Below are 19,594 nucleotides of genomic sequence, written 5' to 3'. Positions count from 1 at the left end.
GTGGCATAAACCTCCATGTGTGGATACATATCACAGTTTGAGTTAAATAGACCCCAAACATATGGTATTGTTGGCTTTTTTTTCAGCATTTAAAAAAAAACACATGGGTAGTTTCTCACATTTTATTTTATTTTTTTTCTCACATTTTAATTCAACTGAAAATGAGATGATAGGAGAATCTTCTTGGAGTATTAACCCATCAGGAAATTTAGCTTGCAGAAACATTTGGGCTGAGATAGATGATACTGTCAGTCATTTTCCAAAGGCTCATTTTATATTGTAGAAGATATGAGACTACAGGTGGATGATTGTGGAACCTTCCTGAAGATGTTCCCCCTGACCTGGGCTACAGCACAGGGGAAGCAGGGCTGTGGGGTTGGGCTCAATGAACAAGGAGGTGCTGGATAGCCTCAGATCTTTCCCTCTGACTGCGGAGACCATGTCTTTCTGTACCTGAGTCTTTTTTATCAGTCTGGGTGCAACATATTGTGTGTATATGAGCCTATGTCACTTCTCAGGGGCTTCCAGATAAAGCCTTTGGACACGCTCCAGAACTGGCAGAATGGATCTCTTTCCTAATCGATCAGATTCCACATAGGATTTAATGATGGCCCCATTCTGCTTTTCAAGAGTCAAGGATGATGCAAAGCTAAGCATTTGAATCACACTTCCCCCAAGGAGAGATCAATTCTCTTCCTCTCTCAGAGGGCACTCTGGGAAAAAAAAGGCAGTGGTAGGCCTGCAGGAAACCTGTTCTGGGCAGGAAATGATCAATGGGGACAGGAGACAAATCAGCCTTCTTAAGCATGTCTTACTTGAGCAGTTCACTCTGTCCTGGCTGCTCTCCAGAGTGACGGCCTATGGTGCTATCTTCATTACTGAAACGGGACTCCACTGAGTGTACCGCCCTGCTAGACCCAAGGCAGGTAGGGGTGGATGGCGGGGTGGGGGGTGTCTTCCTTTGACCCTGGGGCCCCTGGTGTGACTAGCAGAGGTGCAGATCCAGGGCCTTTTTCAGGTTTGCTTCCTGTCTTCACTGAGTCTCTTCCTTCCCCTATACAGGAATGCACATTAGTAAAGGGGCTTATGGAAGGACCGTTTACACATCTGTGTTACTTCTGATGATTTGGCTGAAACAGATGCCACTGGTCTGCATATTAGGAGTTGGGTGGGCTCTCTGCTGTCACAGTAGGATGCTGACTGCACCTCTTTGCTGGGGCAGGAAGGCGTTCTGCAGGGAGGCAGAAGCTTTCCAGGCTTTATCCTTAGACCTGTGACCAAAGAGCCCAGCAGCCCTATTTCTGTATCTATGCGGGTTTTTGCATTCTCCCTGTTTCAGCAAGTAAATAGCAGTTGCTGATACAGAAATTTGAGGGTTTGGGTTCCTATTTGATCTTTTCAACTCCCCTTCTTCCCTCCAAAGAGGATTGGGGGGCGGAGAGAAAGAGAGATTGAGACAGAGAGAGAAACAGGGGTGGGGGTGGAGAGAGGAGAGGGTGGGAAGGAGAGAGGACAGAAGGGGGGGAGAGGGGAGAGTGTGAAGGGGTGAGAAACAAGGGTGAGACACAAGGGTGAGACACAGAAGGGGTGAGACACAGAAGGACAGTTAGAGAGAGAGAGAGAGAGAGAGAGAGAGAGAGAGAGAGAGAGAGAGAGAGAGAGAGAGCTGCTTTGCCTGCAGGAGGCCCCTGTTCCATACTCCACGTGGCCCTCCCCTGTACCTCCAGGGTGGATCCCCAACACTGAACTGAGAATAGCTTCCAGCACCTCTGGGATGACCAGCTAAACACTCCTCACTCAAACAGCACCTCATAGGGATCTGGAAGAAGGAAAGGATGGGAAGGAAGGAAAGGGGAGAACAAGACTGAAGATGGACAGTCCCCTAAGCTGGAAACTTGAAGATTTTTCAAAGTGACAAAGTGGGGCGGGGCCTGGTGGGTGAATAGGGGAAAATGAAGGTGGACAGAGGCATCTGTCTTCTCAATGGAAACTTCACCCGGGCACGCCAGTGAACGCCACAGTGGGGAGTGGATGGCCGTTTTGAAGTCCTGATTTCTGGTTCTAGCACTTTCCAACCACATTTCTAAGCCTTGGCTTCTTTATCAGTCCAGAGAGAATACTTACTTGGTCCTCTAACGGCTTAGTAACACGTAGGTCGGTGTCGGATACCTGGCCAGTACCTGATGCTGTGAAGTGGTGATGTCTAAGAAGGTGAAATTCATCGCAGAGAAGGCGACGGGGCGAAGAGGACATGTATGGCACAGTGTCTGGTCTCTTTTCCTTCACCCCGGCTCCGGCGGAAGGAGCGGGGAGCTGTCCAACTCTCCTCCCGCACCCCCTGCGCCGGAGAGCCCGCCTGGAAAGTGGCACTTTCCCGGGGAGACTCACTGGGCGGCCCGGACTGGCGGCCCAAGCCCCGGGCTCCGGCTGCAGTTGCGCGCGGCCGCCTCTAGATGGAACTTTCTCACCAACGCTGAGCCGCGCGGCTCCCGTTAACTCCCCGGGCACAGGGCGGTGAGGGGCTCCCCGCAATCCTGTCTCTCGCCCTGGCAGGTGCCTGGGTGGTAACTCCTAGGAAGGAACGCTGGCTAGTGTGCGCAGAGCCCCATCGGCAGCAGGCAAAGGGAATCCCGAGGTCCCTTCTCCCCTCCCCCCCGCTGCGGAACCCGGGGAGCCGCGCGGCGCGGGTCCCCAGGACTTTCCTGAATCCGCCCCTGAAGGATGGTCCCTGGCACCGCTCGAGCCACCTTCCAGGTATAAGGAAGAAAACTGGACCTTCTGACGCCATCCTTGAGCTCCTGGGGGCGCGCTCGAAAGAGTCCCACCTCCACGGGAGCCCCGGGAACGGGGTTGGAGCGGGGCGGTGGGGTGGGGTTGGGGGCGGGGGATCACAGTGGTCCAAGCTGCAAAGCTCCTCAAATGACCACACAGCAGCACGCCCCGAGGCAAACTTTGCGGGGAGTCCGCGCAACTGGCGGGAGGTATCGAGCGCATCTCCCCCTCCTCTGCTTGGCAGGGGCGTGGTGACGGGACACACTGGTCATCCCCCCCTGCCCCCACCCCACTGGGTTCCCCCACGGCGATCCCTTTCGGAGCTGCGCTTCAGAAGGGGCGACCACCCCCCGCGTGCGGGGCGGACGACGTGCTCTGGGTGGCGGTGGCGCGGCGCCTTCCCGCGCGGGTCCCGGGCTCGCAGGCAGAAGTGGAGCCGCTCAGGCTCCTTCCCAGCCACGTTCCCCTTTTCTCTGCTCCCGCACTTCTGCCTCCCCTCCCGCCGTCTTTTAAGGGTCTCCCTTTGGGTTGGGGGCGGGCGGGGATGCGGTTTCAACGCCCCAACTATTGGCATCTCGGGTCTCCGCGGCGCAGCCGGCCCAAGCGATGTAACACCAAGAAGGGGGGAATCCGCCGGCCCAGGGTCCGACCCCCCCCACCCCGCCACCCCCCTACCCCCAGCTCCCGTGTAGCGCCGGGACCGTGCTCGGTGACGACCAAACCCAGGGGCTCCCGCCCCTCGGGGTTCCTCCTCCCGCTTCCCCAGGCGACTGGTGGGCGCGAAGAGATTGGCGACCCCGGGCGCGATCCCGGCCGCAGCTCCCCGCGCCACGCGGGGGGGAACGGCCGCGGGTGGTGGAGGATCGGGAGGCGCCGGGCGCAGACCAATCGCGGCGGCCGGTGGGAGTATTTGTTATTCACATGGAAGAGACTTGGCGCCGGCAGGGCCAGCTCAGCCCCCTCGGCCCCGAGACCAGCCACAAGTGCGGCCGCGGTGCTTGCCAGGCGCGGCGGCGGCGGCGGCGGCGGCGCTGACATGGAGCTGCGGGCCCCCCGCGGGCTTCCTCACCGCGCCCTCTGCGGGGAGCAGGGTAAGACTCGCCCCGCAGCCGAGCGAGGAAAAGAGGAAAGAAAGCAAGTGCCCAGCCACCAGGGGAAGAAAGAAAGAAAGAAAGAAAAAAAAAGCCAAAAATAAAACCAATGCCCCCAACCCCAATTCCTAACTCCCTGCAAACGCTGTGCTTGCTGGAAAAAGAAAAAAAAAAAGAAAGAAAGAAAAGAAAAAGACGGTCCCTGCTTCCCCCCACCCCCCCACCCCCACCGCTTTTCTTCTCGAAAACCGCTCCGTGGACAGCCAGGTGCACCGTTCTATTATCACTTGAGTGATTTTGCTTTTTCTGGGCACAAGTAGATAGAGGCTGACCCTGCACAGCCGGGATCTGGAGAGAGCGCTGGCGGGTGGCGGCGACGGGGATGGGGGGCGAGGGAGAGTGGGCAGGCACCAGGGGGCGAGGGGCTGGCCGGGCATTGGAGCTTGATTGGGCGTCTGTTGATTTTACGTGGCAAAGAAGAAGGCAGCCACCCCGCTTGTCTTTCCGTAATTACATCCCCGCGAAGAGAGGTTCAGCAAAGCGGGAGGCTGAGCTCGGAAACTCCCAGGGCTGGAAGGTGTGATCCCCCAAAAGTTTAGTCGGCGAATGGGAGACGGAAGGGGGACGGGCAGGGGGCAGGCGCGCCCGGGGTGCTTGCATGGGGCGCGCGGCGGCCGCATCTTGAAAGCGCTGCTCGTCGGATTGTCTGCCCCGGTGACCTCCCGGACCGGCCCCGGCGGAATCCGGACCTGCCCCGCCGGGATGATGAGGTACCACGGTTCTGGGAATCTAGCGGGAGGGAATCCCGAAGTTAGAGGCTTCCCAGAATGAGTTGGGGTAACCCCCCATCTTCGTGAGCTTGGGGTTGGATGAATGGCTATCTAGGAGCTAAGAAAGGTGGTGGTGAGGAGGGAGTCGGTGGTTTTTAGTTTTTTTGGATCCCACATTCCCGCACGTTTTGCCTTGACTTTGCGTTCTCCGGGGGAGCCCCCGCGAGCTGGGGATTTCCGAGCCCCCCCTCTTTTGTGGCTTTCTTGAAAACACTGGAGTTTCTTGCCCTACTGGGGGTGGGAGAGATGAGGAACGGTCGGGGCTACCCGGAGTTTAAAAGAGCCGGGGCAGAGACGCCCGGCAGCTCGTCCGAGGCTCCGGGGCCGGCGTGGCCCGGGTTTCCCGCGGCGCAGGGGCGCGGGGCGTGGGCGCTCGCGGCCGGCAGGTGCGGCGGGGGCGGAGGCTGGATCCCCGGGAGCGCCCCGGGACTCGGGCGGCGCCGGATTCGCTTGTGGGGCGCAGCAAAGGCTGGGGGGAGCCGGACTTCTCCTAAGGCCATGGGCTCCTCCGATCCTGCTTCAACAGCCGCCCAAGGAGCCGAGAAGAAATAGGAAGATGCGGGGTGGGGAGGGGAGGGAGCGGGGGAGAGGAGGAGGAGGAGGAGGTTGAGGTTGGGAGGGAGGGAGAGTGAGAGGGAGATGGGGAGGGAGGAAGAGAGAGAGATTGGAGAGATTGCAGAGAGAGAGGAGAGAGAGGAGAGAAGGGAGAGAGGGGAGAGAGAGACTGGAAAGGAGAGAGAGAGGAGAAAGAGAGAGGAGAGAGCGAGAGAGAGGGGAGAGAGAGAGAGAGGGAAGAGAGAGAGCCCAAGGAGCCACGCCAAGAGCGGGCTCCTGGGCTCTGCCAAAGAGCTCGGTAATCCCTTGAGGGTCTTGCAGTTGGTGAAAATAGAACGGAATCACCCAACACACAGAACCCCGACAACCCCCCCTTCCGCCCCCAACAAAACAAAAAAGCCGAACCATCTGTCTGACTCGCTCCCTTGGTGCAAATGAAATGCAGAAAGGCGCGCGATTCACCCCGCTGCGCAACACGGCAACCCCCTCTTCTCCCCGAGCCATTGCTCTCTCCACGGCCACTGCAAAACCAGGGTCCCAGGGTGTCAACGCGCCCCGATGGTCGATAGAAACGGACCCCCTTCTCCCCGTCTCCCGGTTCTCTCCAGTTGCAGAAGCCCAAACACTTGTCCCCTAAGCGATTCCGCCCCCTGCCCCCCAGGAGGGAATGCCCTGTCTGCCATTTGGGGGTGATCCTTTCCCACAGACCTAACGGTTGGGAGCCTCGAACACCCAAGAACATACTCCCTACTCGACCACTGCCGTGACTGAACACAAATGGTGGTGGAGATATTGACAAGACACATCCGCGGGAGAAATGCATTCCGATGAGAGCTGGTATTTGGCTTGGAAGAAAAAAAATAAAAAAGGGAAAAAGAGCCCCCAGCAGGTAGATCTGGGATAAACAGCCTATTGCGCTTGGCTGTAATTTCCATTTTCCGTTATGAAATTGTTTGTCAATAATTGCAAATGGCTACAGAAACCACTTTAGTTTACCTTGGTCACTTGCTCGTGAATAATGTCTTGAGAGATCTTCGTCGTCGGAGGCGGCATCTGCTGTGTGAAATTCATTGTCTGGTTTCGGAAAACATGTGGTTTGATCATTTTGAAGAGAAAAGCTATCTTCGTCAGGGAAAATGAAGCAAGATTTTAAAATGCAATTTTCCTATTGTGGAGTCAACTACAGGTTGTGTATCCTACCTGAGATAAAGACAGGGAGTTCTTGCCTTTAAATCAAGGCTTTGGGGGAGAATCTGATGAGGAGTGTGTGTGGAGTGGGCACATAGACCCACCGTGAAGAAAAAAATTGCTGAGAAACACTGCATATTGTTACTTAGGCTTAGTTTGTTTTATTCGGTTTTTGCTTGCTAGTTTGCCCTATCTGCAAATGATGACTACTTGAATAATTCCCCAAACAGCAAACTCTGAAAGGCACAGAAAAGGGAAGAATTGAGCCCCAGTGAATGCTGGACAAAGGGGTCTGGAGAGAGGTGTTCTTTTCAAAGTTAGCAGGCAGATAGGAGCTGCTCTGAGGCTCATAAACAAGCTGCCATTCATGTTGGCATCACCCCATCCCAACCTTGGTGTAAAACTGTTCCATTGTGTTGAGAACAGGAGTCACTGAATACTGGACATACATATTCGTGGTATCAATGATGTTCCTTCCAAGTTTCTTTCCAACTGTCTTCCTTCTGCGGTTAAAATACTCGACATCAAAAAAGGACCTTACATTACTCTGGGGAATGGAATTGCTGTGTGTCAATGTCTTAGAAAAGAAGATGCTGCATAGATTTCTCTCTAAATTAGGGCCACAATAAATACTTTAGGCCAGCAGAGATTCAGAGAGTGGATCCCCTTTACTATAATTCCAAAGTCCGAGTAGTCCCTGGAGCCAAAACAGTTTAGGTCCTGACCTAGAAACGGGCAGCAAAAATGCACCGGAAAAGAATAGAATAAAATAGTTTATGGCTGGACCTGAGTACTGTACAGATGGTAAGGCCCTACCTTGCATGCTGACAATCTAGGTTTGATCTCTGGTACCCCATGTAGTCCACCAATCTCTGAGCACAGAGCCGGAAGTAAGTCCTGAGTTCTGCTGGGTGTGTTACTGACCCTCCAGAGGAAAAAAAACTCCAGAAAATGAACCCAACCTCAGATAGGATTTTCTGGAAGCAGCTTGGGCAAGAGTAGACTTTTGTCATGACCTTTGTACTTTAAGGGTGCCGGGTGAAGGGCTGTGTGAAATATCCTAATCTCTGCTTCTGATATATCCATTGAATGCAGGGTTGGGGATGGTGGGGGAAGCAATTGTTGCAAATACATGGCTAGCCTGTGTTCTCTCAGTACTGCCGTCCAGGTCACCCTAAGTGTGGAAAGGAGTGTGTGTGTATGTGTGTGTGCGTGTGTGTGTGTGTGTGGCTTTATGTGTTTGTCTCATTCTCTGTGACTGACCCCAGCTGGAGAGAGGTCGAAGGTGCCAACTGGATTGGCATTTGGCATTAGACAGTTCAGGGTAGCGCTGCAGACTGTGACTTGTCAGAATCATTTTACTTCCATGCCAGGAAGGGTTGGGTTTTCTCTCCTTTTATTCCCTACTTTTCATTTATTTCCTCTTCTCTTGGTTCAAAGAGGTGTTGTCTTTGATTTTCATTTTCCCCTGATGCTTTGATAGGCTGTAACAAACTTCCTGACTAGGAAGGACTGTGAACACCTCAGTCTCATTACAGATTCTGAGGATATTTTTGCTTATTTTGGGGCCACACCTGGATGTGCTCAGGGGCTACTCCTGATTCTGTGCTCAGGGATCACTCCTGGTGGGCTCAGGAGACCATATGAGATACTCAGGATCATACCTGGATTAGCTGTGTGCTAGGTAAGTGCCTTACCTGCTGTGCAATCTTCCCAACCTCAGGATCTGGGGATTTTGAAGGGTGGTGTTTCCTCAGGAGTGGAAGACCTCTGCTGAGAGTCTCCTGCCCAGAGATCGTTCCTGGCTTTGTCTTGTGACACAGGTAGTCTTGATCACTCTTAGGGACTTTTTTTTCATAAAGAAAGTATGAACCTCTCAGACAGTCTTATAAATTAGAAATATTTCAGTTGGGTGAGGAAAGTGCTGCCTCATCAGATACTAATACTTGTTCATGAACCCTCCCTGGCCAAGGAAACAGGCCAGGTCTTCAGATAGTGATGAGTGATGGGACCTAGGGGTATTGAGGGAGGAGATCAAAGTTTGGGACTGGTGGAGTCACTGAGCTTAAGTCAGAAGATACAGGATAGGTATGAGCAGAAATAACACTGTGGCAGTTTATTGGTGTACATTTCTTCTTTCTTTCTTTCTTTTTTTCTTTCTTTCTTTCTTTCTTTCTTTCTTTCTTTCTTTCTTTCTTTCTTTCTTTCTTTCTTTCTTTCTTTCTTTCTTTCTTTCTTTCTTTCTTTCTTTCTTTCTTTCTTTCTTTCTTTCTTTCTTTCTTTCTTTCTTTCTTTCTTTCTTTCTTTCTTTCTTTCTTTCTTTCTTTCTTTCTTTCTCACACCCAGCAATGCTCAGGAGTTACTCCTGGCTCTGTATTCAGAAATTATTCCTGGGGGTGCTCAGGGGACCATATGGGATGCTGGGAACTGAACCCGCATCGGCTACGTGCAAGGCAAACTCTCTACCTACTGTGTTATAGCTCCAGCCTGGTGTACATTTCTTTTTTTAAAAAAAACTTTATGTTTTAATTTTTTTTAAAGTAACTGTCACCTACAGAGTTATTGATAACTGAAGGCTAACATTTCTTTCTGACCCTAACTTTCTAGCTTGCTTTCTTTCATTAGTGATAATGACCTGCCTTAGTAGAAGCTCTGCATTATATGATACTGACAATTTCAGGGAATTTACTGTTGTACCAAGGAATAGCATACTACTGCCTTCTTCACAAGGAAGAACAACCTCTTGGGTGCTCTGAGTACCCGGTCCTTCAGTTCTCCAGGACAGAGACTGTATTTCAATGCACACATTTTATTATTTTTTCTCCTATGACCAGTTCTCCAGTTTTATTTGGATTCCTTGGGCACATGACTAGGAAAGTCAGAAAAGACCTGAAAGTTATTGGGAAGTGTCTTCTAAGTGCAATACACCAGTGAAAAAATGTTTTACGTCAGAGAGTTAAACCCATGCACCCTTCTACATTCCTGTAGAAGTTAACAGATATCAAGTACTTTTATGCTTAGTATGTCACATTATTTGATTTTACAACCCTGGGAAGTGGCAGAAATCATTCTTCAGTTTTTTTTTTAGCTTTTTGGGTCACACCTGGTGATGCACAGTGGTTATTCCTGGCTCTGCACTCAGGAATTACTCCTGGCGGTGCTCAGGGGGCCATATGGGATGCTGGGATTTGAACCCGGGTTGGCCGCGTGCAAGGCAAACACCCTACCCGCTGTGCTATTGCTCCAGCCCCTCATTCTTCAGTTTAGAGACAAACTGAGATCAGTTTAAGTGACTCATCTAGTGCCAGATTGTGAGTCCTGGGACGGAGTGAGGTTAGACCCAGGGAATTCTCTGACCCCATAATGAAACATTCAGCACCTTCATTGCTACCGCTAAGAAGCACAGAGGAAGGTAGAGAGCATGACAGCTACCCTGCCTTTGAATTTTGACCAAGATTTGAGGCACCGTTGTACATTTTTAGCTTCTTCCTATCTCTACCGGGGACTGTGAAACTGGTTTTGTAGGTGTATTTAGTGAAAGAAATGGCATAATGTCTGTGAAGCCCCTGGCCCAGGGTAGCATTCAGAAATTGACTTCACTACCTTTCCTTCATCTTACTCGGCACTTAGTATCATTGCTATAAATTCTTCTTATTACTTTAAATATGGTCCCTTTCTACACTGCTGTGTTATTGGGCATGGGGGATGGGGACAATAGACCAAACCCCCAAACCCAGTGCAGATTTTGAATTCCATTCAATCTGATTTTATTTTAAATGCATGGGGGGGGATTTAGCTATTTAAAGAAAACCTGTGGTGAATTCTTTTGTCATGCAAATAATCACCTTCTAATTTATCTGTTTAGTAAGTTGAGCTTCTCCTGTATCAGATTGTCTTAGGATGGAGCTTGCTTGCGCCGACATCCCTCTCTCACTAAAGATAAAAACCTCACTCAGCTTGCAAACAAAATCAGTCCCACATTCCCCTGTTATTAAGTAAGAGAATCTCAGCATGGAAAGCTGGAAGATCCGTGAGCCACCCCAGGGTCCAGGCCCACTCTCAAACCGATGAGGACACAGAGGCACGCAGTGAAGGGACATGTCCAGTGTCAACAGCCAGCGAGGGACTATCAGAAGGGACCTGATTCCGGTCCCCATTGGTCCAGGGGGACCCTGTCCTCTCTGCTCACCCTGTCTACCCAAGACACCAGGACAGTATTCCCTTTCATTTATAGGGGGTTCTGCAGGCCACACCCGGTGGCTACTCCTGGTTCTGCTCAGCGGTGACCCCTGGCAGTGCTTGGGGTACCTTGCGGTGGTGGGTGGCACTGGGGGGAGCTGCAGCAATGCTAGTGCCTTAATTCCAGTACTGTCTTTCTGGCCCCCCATATGATGCATTTCTAAAACAACCCCGAAGGGCTACAAGTGGAAACTTTCAAGTGAAACTGCTGCATTTGCAATTTTGTGAGCTGATGAAGAGAGGCAGTTTAACCTTTTTTTTTTTTTTTTGTGATCAAGAGCTGACTGAAATCGGCTCACGGATGCTGTTTGGCCTTTCTATAAGAAAAAAAAGATTAAATTCTTGGCTCATGAAGTTTCTTCATTTTTCTTTTTTACCCTTTCGAGCACCTGCTGCATACTGGAGAGAACTCTGGGAGACCCCATCTGTGTTGGTTTGCTCTCGGCGCATCAGGCTGGCTGAGGAACGTATGTTGAGACAGTGATGTTTGAACAGACTGCAGTTCATATTTTCAGCCCTGAAAGAAAATCAGGCACTAACCCCCACCATCACCACCGCACACACATGCACACACACGCTAGATATCAGATTATTCCTTCCCAATTTGTGAATTCTTCTTAAAGAGCCAGCCTTTAGAGACATAAATATTTCTCTTTATTTTTTACACCCAGAGATGCACAGTGATTACTCCTGACTCTGCACTCAGGAATCACCCTTGGTAGGCTTGGGGGATCATATGGGATGCTGGGGATTGAATCTGGGTCCGCGGCTTACAAGGCAGTGCCCTATCTGCTGCATATTGCACTATAGCTCCAGCCCTGATATACATGTTTTTAAATAATTTCACTTAAGAAGCAGAGTCTCCTCATTCTTTTATGACCAAAAGCAGTTCCTCCAATAAATGGGAGCTTGGTCAAAAGAGAGGACCCAGCTGGGAAGGACTGGAGGGGATGTCGAAGGATTTTGACTGTGGTGCTTCTGATGAGCTCTGGGCTTTGTGCCATGAAAGGCGCCCAGCCCCCCTTTTTTATCATTTACACAGGACTAAGGCTGGGTACATGAAAATTCAATGTATGAGATATTCTGCTAGGTATTTGAGACTATAGAGCAGGTTGGTAGAAAATAAAAAGAAGCAGAATTTAGAGTCCTGGCCCTCCAGAAAATAGCTGGAACATTATGAGGAAGCTACAGACTGAAATTCCAGCAGGGGACCAGCTCCCCAGCCAACCCATTCCAGAGAGAGAGAGACTGTTAATGAGAGTCTAATGATGTACCATGTGCCCTCTACACCGTGCACTTAGGATGGCCCCAGAGCAAGTGAACAGCAGGGACTTCTGGCTTAAGCCTTTAGCCTTCTTGACTATTGGACAGCTCTCCTCAAGGCTGAGAGGAGCAAAATCTCTCTGAGGTTGGGAGAGGCAGAACTCACATCAACTTGAAGCCCAGGAGTAGGCGCTGTTTGAACCACACCGGAGAGAAAGAAGCTTAGTTTTGCGGGAAAAAAAAATCTGTTGTATTTGAAATTTAACACAGACCATGAAATTAAACTATTTGGTTGTCAGAGCACAAAGAGGTCATCATTTCTCTCAAACCCACTGACAGCACTAGACTGAGCTGCTGTGGAAGTTTGCGAGCATTGTGTGAGAGTGTCGTGAGGTAGGTTTGTCGTGGTTCCCAAACTTTCAAAGACAGGCACCCCGAATGTTTCACAGTTTGCTTTAATGTCACTTCACTTTTATGAAAATAAATGAACAAATGAAACACTGCATAAGTCCCTCTTTCCACAACAGAGAGATATCCAAAGAGAAAGATTTTTACATTTTTTGACAAAAATTAGAAAGCAAAAAAAATTTGTTTTGTAGCAGTGGAAATAGATATCAGGGAACCCCTTCTTCTGGAGGAACTTTATATAATATTATATGTATTTATCACATTGTTCCTTTTACTGTATGCCAAAGTTAGTTTGGGTTTTATGTGTTATTTGGTATGGTTTAGTACATTATGGGGGGGCATTGGTAAGGTAAAAATATTACCTCTATGAATGAATGCAAATTGAATCTTCACTTAATGCCATTTGGGACTTAGGAAAGGTTTCCGCAGAACATTCTGTGTTGTTAGTAAGGGATTCCTATATATTTCCCCTTAGAACTTAAAAGGAAAACTTCAGCCTTTCAGCTGTCAAGAGTCTTTGAGATTTTGACAATATATCAGACTTTGATATGTTGTAATATGTAAGCACTACAAATAGCTGTAGTATTTTGGTATTTTTAAAAAATTTATTTACTTTTTTGGGGGCACAGTCTGTGATGCTCAGTTGCTGGCTCTACACTCAGGAATCACTCCTGGTGGTGCTCTGGGGACCATATGGGCTGCCAGGGATTGAACCCAGATCAGCTGCACGCCAGGCAAAAGCCCTACCCTGTGTATTATCACTCTGGCCCCAGTATTTCGGTATTTTCAAAGTAGTTCAGATCTTTACAGGGACACCAACTTTTGTGAATGTATCTGACTGAGTTAGGTGTTGGGGAGAGCTCCAGTGGTCAAAAACACTAATCTGGCCCTGGCAGCCCCCAGTACTTTTGGATTTGGCCTCATGACCCTGTGAACACCATGGATCAGATATTACTTGCCAAGAGCTGCCAGGAGTGGTCCCTATGATGAAAGGAAAAGTGTGGAAATGGTTGCACTTTTGATGAAACTGGGCTACAGACCCAGTTAGCTATGAGAACCCCTTCTTGCTGAGGATTTAAGCACTGCTAGGTACTGTGCTTCTAGGTACTGTGTGGCAGCCCAAGAAACCAGGCATCCCAGACAAGAAAACTAGTCTAAGTAATGTGTTACTAATTCTAAGTTGCAGAGGAAGGAACTTAAGCAAAAATTTAAGTGAGGGGACCGGATAGCACATTGGGTAAGATGCTTGCCTTGCACGCAACTGACCTGAATTCCGTCCTCAGTGCCACATGTGATGGTCCCCTGAATACCATCAGGAGTGATTCCTGAGCACAGAGCTGAGAGTAAGCCTCTAGCACTGTTGATTGTAGCCCCCAAACAAATAAAACAAGTCATATTAATCAATGGTTCTCAACACTTTTCTGACTATGGTTCCCTTCTGATCTTGTTTCCTTCCAGTGGCCTCCTGAACTACTAGTTGGCGACTTACTTTTGTGTTGTATGCCCGCATTTATGAAAGTTTTACCCCTTACCACTTGGATAATCCTAGGGACCAAGAAGAGCGATCTATGGTCCCTGATTGGGAATGCTACTCCAGATAATAACCAAAGTGACCATTCACGTTCTATGGAAGTCCAATTCACTCCCTAAAATCAGCTCTTCTCTTTGCTCTTCATTCTGTGTCCCCAATCCTCCACTATCCTTGAAGCTCCAAGCTGTCCTCGAGATGCTAAAGGGGCTAAAAACTATTGCAAATACCATTAATTTTAACAGACACTTCAGGATGGTGCGAATTGCTTTTATTATTTCCAGAACTGTACAGCAAGTGGATCTAGGTTAGCACCACATGAGTAGGTGAGGAAGATTTGTAATGAACAGATGGGCTGTTTTTATGTTGGTCTATAATGGAAACCCACATATTCTCTTAAGTGTTTCAGCACTTGTGGGTGGCTGGGTATAATGAAGGGAGGCTGGTCTTTGGAGAACAACAGGTATAATTAATGGGCTATCACTTAAATGGTTTCATCCGGAAAGTCAACTTGACTTTCTAAGTGTTTTCTGCTATGGAATGCCTCGGACCAGGCTGTTGTCAGATCACAGATTTTCTGAGGGAGAAGCAGCTGCTAGGAGAATCAAGTGTGAAGAGATATCAAAGGGCGAGAAAAAAAATGATAGAAGATCTGAGTGTTTGGAGGCTGAAGAGAGGAAATCCAGGGTGAGAATGTGGATATTAGCGTTGGAGGCAGACTACACTCTCTGAAGAGTGGGCCATTAGCTGGCCAGGGTGTGTATTTAGTAATCCAGGACCGGAGGCTGGGGTTATAACAACTCCCCTTGCTAATCTGAAAGTGAAAAAAATAAAGTACAGCTTTCTCTGAAGACTTTTGGACATCTGTTCAGTTGTCCTCCAGGGAGATACCATTTTTTCTCCCTTTGGGACTAGGAGGACGGAAAGGAAATTTTATGAGCTGGAAACTGAATGAGTGAATGGAAAATACCACCAGATGTTGGTTGGTTGGGATAGAGAATTGTCCACATTTCAGGTTCATATTTATGTACAGAAATAAGTTGGACAGGAGCAGTAGATGAACCATCCTGCCCAAATATGCAAGAGCTGTTTATTCTCTTAACTGTGCATCTCAAATATCAGATTTTCTTCTATTGAGTCTCATTTCCAGCTAAACTTCCTCAAATGTCCTTTGAAAGACTCTTCTGATCTCTTTAAGAGGGAAGGACCTAGAGTTAATTTTTCTTTTCCCTGCAGACATGCTTGTCGACATTTTCATTCTATTTCTAGCTTTGATGAAATAACTGTTTACCCCACAGAATCAGGCAGAATGGAGAGTCTTCCATTGATCTCCAGCTCTGATTTGCTCCTCCTGGTGATGGAATCAAGGAGTGTTTATTTCAGAACTCTGAACATACCCATTTGCTTCTGTCCAATGCATTTAATCGGAGACTCTGATAGTGGTGATGGGCCAATAGCTTTACACATTGTCCTCCCTATGTGCTTAATTTTCAAGTCTTTGTTTGGAAGTCAGAGATCAATAATATTATTTCTATGAAATAGATAATCATCCATTATCAAATATCTTCACAAACTATAAAGCTTAGACATTTTGAGCTTCTTGGGTGGATTTCTTCCTTTCTTCTGCAAGAAGTGTCAGTAATGGATAACTGGCTTGTTGGCTACAAAACAGAAAATAAACTTTCGTTATGATTTTGTAGACATAATTTGGAATACTAACTTCATGTAGCTCTAAACAATAAAACCAAAGTTGAAAAGAAACAATGCCAGTAATCACAGAATTTTGGCCAGGTCCAAAGAGGATTTATTAAAATGATAAATAAAACTACTTTTTGGGATACTTGGGAGAATCAACCTAGTTTCCGCTCCTTTTCTGTTTCCTTGCTCCCAAAGTTTCATCAATCTCTCTGTTCAGAGACAGCACAGACAGGTGTTCTGAATCATAGGGGGAAACAGAAGGAATTAGTGTTTTTACTGAATAGGAGAAATTAAAGGAAAAGAAGGTTGACATAAACGTGGCTTAAAATTATAGAAAAAAATCAACTCTTAGAAATATAACCTTGTTTTTTTATTCGCCTGCTCTCCAGGACTAATCCTGCGGCGGGGCTGACTTCAAGGACGTGACTTGTTGGCCTCATCCCAATATCAGAACCTCAGCTGTTATTCTGTATTTGGCACCCTTCTAGGCAACTTGACTTTAGATGGCAACAAGATGGAATCTTAGAGGTCTGATGGAAATTCACTGTGATATTCACATCAAGAGAGCTTGCTGAAACTCACTGACCCTCTTCTCCATGGGCCCTGATGGTCGCCTCCAGACGGTGGAGCCTCAGGTGGTCCTTTTTCTTCTGTGGCAAGAATAAGCATCGGGTCTCGACCTGCCACCCCACCCGTGGAGAAAATGGTATGCGAGGGAAAGCGATCGACCTCTTGCCCTTGTTTCTTCCTCCTGACTGCCAAGTTCTACTGGATCCTCACCATGATGCAAAGAACTCACAGCCAGGAGTATGCCCATTCCATCCGACTGGATGGGGACATCATTCTGGGGGGTCTCTTTCCTGTCCATGCCAAGGGAGAGCGAGGGGTGCCTTGTGGGGAACTGAAGAAGGAAAAGGGGATCCACAGACTGGAGGCCATGCTTTATGCCATCGACCAGATTAATAAGGACCCTGATCTCCTCTCGAACATCACTCTGGGTGTCCGGATCCTTGACACGTGCTCCAGGGACACTTACGCTCTGGAGCAGTCGCTCACTTTCGTGCAGGCTTTAATCGAGAAAGACGCTTCCGACGTGAAGTGTGCGAATGGAGATCCACCCATCTTCACCAAGCCCGACAAGATTTCTGGCGTCATAGGTGCTGCAGCCAGCTCCGTGTCCATCATGGTTGCTAACATTTTAAGACTTTTCAAGGTAGGTTAAGGCATTGTCGCTGTCACCATTGTCCACAGACAGTGACTGTTGTTCTGACTCCAACTGCAGTTTAAGAAGCGAGTGGAGATGCGTGAGATGCTCCTACACTCTTTCAGTGTTGCTGGGTTCTGCATAAATGGAGGATTCTGCATCTGGGTTTCGATGCACATTGATCGAATGCTGTTACTGTGAATTGGGTTCATTGCAACTGTTTTTTTTTTCTCCCTGAATGGTGATGATTTGGGTCCTCAATCTTTGGGTAGGGTCTCCTATTCAGGATCATTTTTAATCAAAGTAAGCACTTTTAGGGAGTCTAATGAACTTTTAGCACATTTGTCATATAAAATATTTCTATGGCATCTGAATTATAAGATAATTTACTTGGTGAAACTTCCTTAAAGTGGGATGCTCTATTATGACAAAACGTTCCTGTGGGAAGCAGCAGTATTTATTACTAACATGTAGATGGAAGTGACACTCTGGGATAAAAGATGGCCATAAATTTGTCAGGTTTATAATAGCTACAATGGAGCAGAACCTCATTAATTCATACTGTTCTGATATACACTGCGAATAATTATATGTAATTCTTATTGAGTTAAAAGTTCAGGTTTAGCAGGATAATTCAAGACTTCTTGATTTAGATTTGATGATATATTACTATTAAAATGCATTTAACAGGTTGAATAAAATTGTCAAAATAACAAAGTATATAACAATACTTTGAAAAGCACAGAGTGCCATAAAAATATTATAATTCAAAATACTTCATTGACTCTTATTTTATTTATTAATATCCAATTGCAGTCTTTTGTCATAGACATCATTGCGTTAATTGTAAATACTTTTTGTTCGGATATTTTTATTCAGTAGGACTTGACTGTTTGGGCTTACTGTGAACTTGTGAGTTTTTGTTTTCTTTTGTAAGAAATTGTCCCTATGCATATTAGATTTTAAAATATTAAAAGAATATGGAGAAATTAGATATGGCATACAGCAACAAAAATGGACAAAATAATGGACATCTCATTTCACAAATAAAACAAATCATTGAAGGCTTTTTTGGGGATGCCTTCCAAATATCTAGTTTGGTTCAGTTCTCATGCCATACCAAAATCCTCTTTGTAAAAGTGACCACCCTGCTTCCCTATGAATTCCCTTAGTTAAGAGAAGAGACTGTGAAGAGGAAGCTTAATGATTGATTCCAAACTGAAGCAATTTTCCCATGTGAGGGTGTTGAGTAGCAGCCCTCTGTCTAAGGAGCACTGAGAAACACAGACAGGCTTCAAGGTCTGCCGAGACACTTGAGTAGGGCATTAGGAAGAGCCTCTTGGCAGTGGGGACACAAGATTAAAAAAATGCAGCCAAGGGTGCTCCAATTCTTTCTCCACAATCTTTCCAGGGAAACTTTAAAGTTGTTAATCATTTCTCTTAGGCTAGCTGGCTTCTCGCCTGGAAGCAAGCTAAAATATTCCCATTCTCTTGGGCCCCTTTGGGAGGCAGCGTATCCCTGTGGTTGAGTTTGGGCTCCAGGGGATTTTAGGGCCACTTCCCCAATGCTTCTGTTCTTTCGGACTTGATTTCTCTCCCCTGTCCTGGCCCAAACAATGATGGAGCAATAACACCTACTTCTAGAGCAGAGGAAAGTGGGAGGTTTTTCTTCCTCCTATCTGTTTTCCCCTTCTTCTGCTCTGGTTTTGGCTGCCATTAGCCCTTCGCTATGGATCTGATATCCTTCCTGTCTCAGAGTAGGTCTGGATTTGAAGATTGGGATGAAAGCGATCAGTGTTTGTTGGAAAATGTCAGAGTGTATAAATTAATTTCTCCAGAGAATCAGCATCTCTGTAAAACAGGGATGGCTTTGTGTTCAGTTGGTGGGTGGTTTTTGGCAAGTGAAGACCTCTGCCCATACCTGGTCACGTCCTCTGCCTCCTTGGGATGTCAAAGGGAGGTCTCCTGTCACTTGAACGTGGATTTTTTTCCCCAGTCACTGTGGACCTGACTTTCCTCTGGTCCTCTGATCTGGACTCCAATAAGAGGCTGGTCTGTCCTTTTTTGGCAGTTCTGGCAGGATCTGATCTGACCAGGTATGAGGATTGCCATTGACTTTTTGGGTGGATTCCAGTGCTCTCCAGGCCAGTTCATGAGATAGTGGTCAGCACATAAGTGGAATGGCTTTTGTGACCATTGAACAAAGCACAGGCAATGGGTGAGTTTTAGCCAGAGGTGGTGCCGGTGATGGTAGATGAGCATTAATAAATGAAAGCAGATCTACTTATCCAATGACAGAGGCTGGAACAATCGGTGCCTTTAAAAAGTAAAGGAGAATATATAGGTGTTCAGCTCACACTCCAGCTGAACCTGGAACCACACAAACTGGAGTTCGATAATTACATCTCATTCTTTTGCTACTTTAATTTGCTTTAATTTATATGAGACCTCCAGCCAGTATTCCACACGGATATCAATTACAAAGTGATGATAGCCACTCTTGAAATAGAAAATGACTCACTTTATGTGTGAATGTATTGTGTATAAACACATATGCTAGCCTAAATGAAATGCTAGAATAGATGGCTAAGTAAATGAATGTATTGGGTATTGGCTTATAGTTCCATTTTGGAAAAACAACATTTTTATTAATCGCAAGCTATGACGTGAATTAAGAGGAATATTGAGGACAGTTTTATGGAATATTTATCCTTATGGGAGACCCATGGAATCTTCTTTAAAATTTTGTTTGTTCCATACCTGCTGGTGCTTCAGTTGCTCGTGGTGGTGCTCTGGGGGACCATGCAGTCTCAAGGGT

At 47.4% G+C, this 19,594-nt stretch overlaps 1 protein-coding gene across 4 annotated transcripts in view; it reads left to right on the top strand.

Annotated features, from left to right (window-relative positions):
* The first annotated feature begins 2,570 nt into the window (after positions 1-2,570).
* The window catches only part of GRM8 (glutamate metabotropic receptor 8), a 949,955-nt gene continuing 932,931 nt past the window's right edge, over positions 2,571-19,594 (top strand). For 2 of the 4 annotated variants that reach the window (XM_004608293.2, XM_004608294.2), the window contains exons 1-2: positions 4,290-4,633; positions 15,962-16,785. In XM_004608293.2, coding sequence (XP_004608350.1) covers positions 16,276-16,785 — 510 coding nt within the window. In that variant the 5' untranslated portion in view covers positions 4,290-4,633; positions 15,962-16,275. Of the gene's footprint in view, positions 2,755-3,570; positions 3,864-4,289; positions 4,634-15,961; positions 16,786-19,594 lie in introns of those variants that run through there. The other 2 variants (XM_055146111.1, XM_055146103.1) reach the window with 2 other exon arrangements.

The sequence above is a fragment of the Sorex araneus genome, chromosome 1 (genome assembly GCF_027595985.1).
Source record: "Sorex araneus isolate mSorAra2 chromosome 1, mSorAra2.pri, whole genome shotgun sequence".
NCBI lineage: Eukaryota > Metazoa > Chordata > Mammalia > Eulipotyphla > Soricidae > Sorex > Sorex araneus.
Note: the sequence above shows the minus strand (reverse complement) of the source record. Positions and strands in the feature narration are given on the sequence as shown.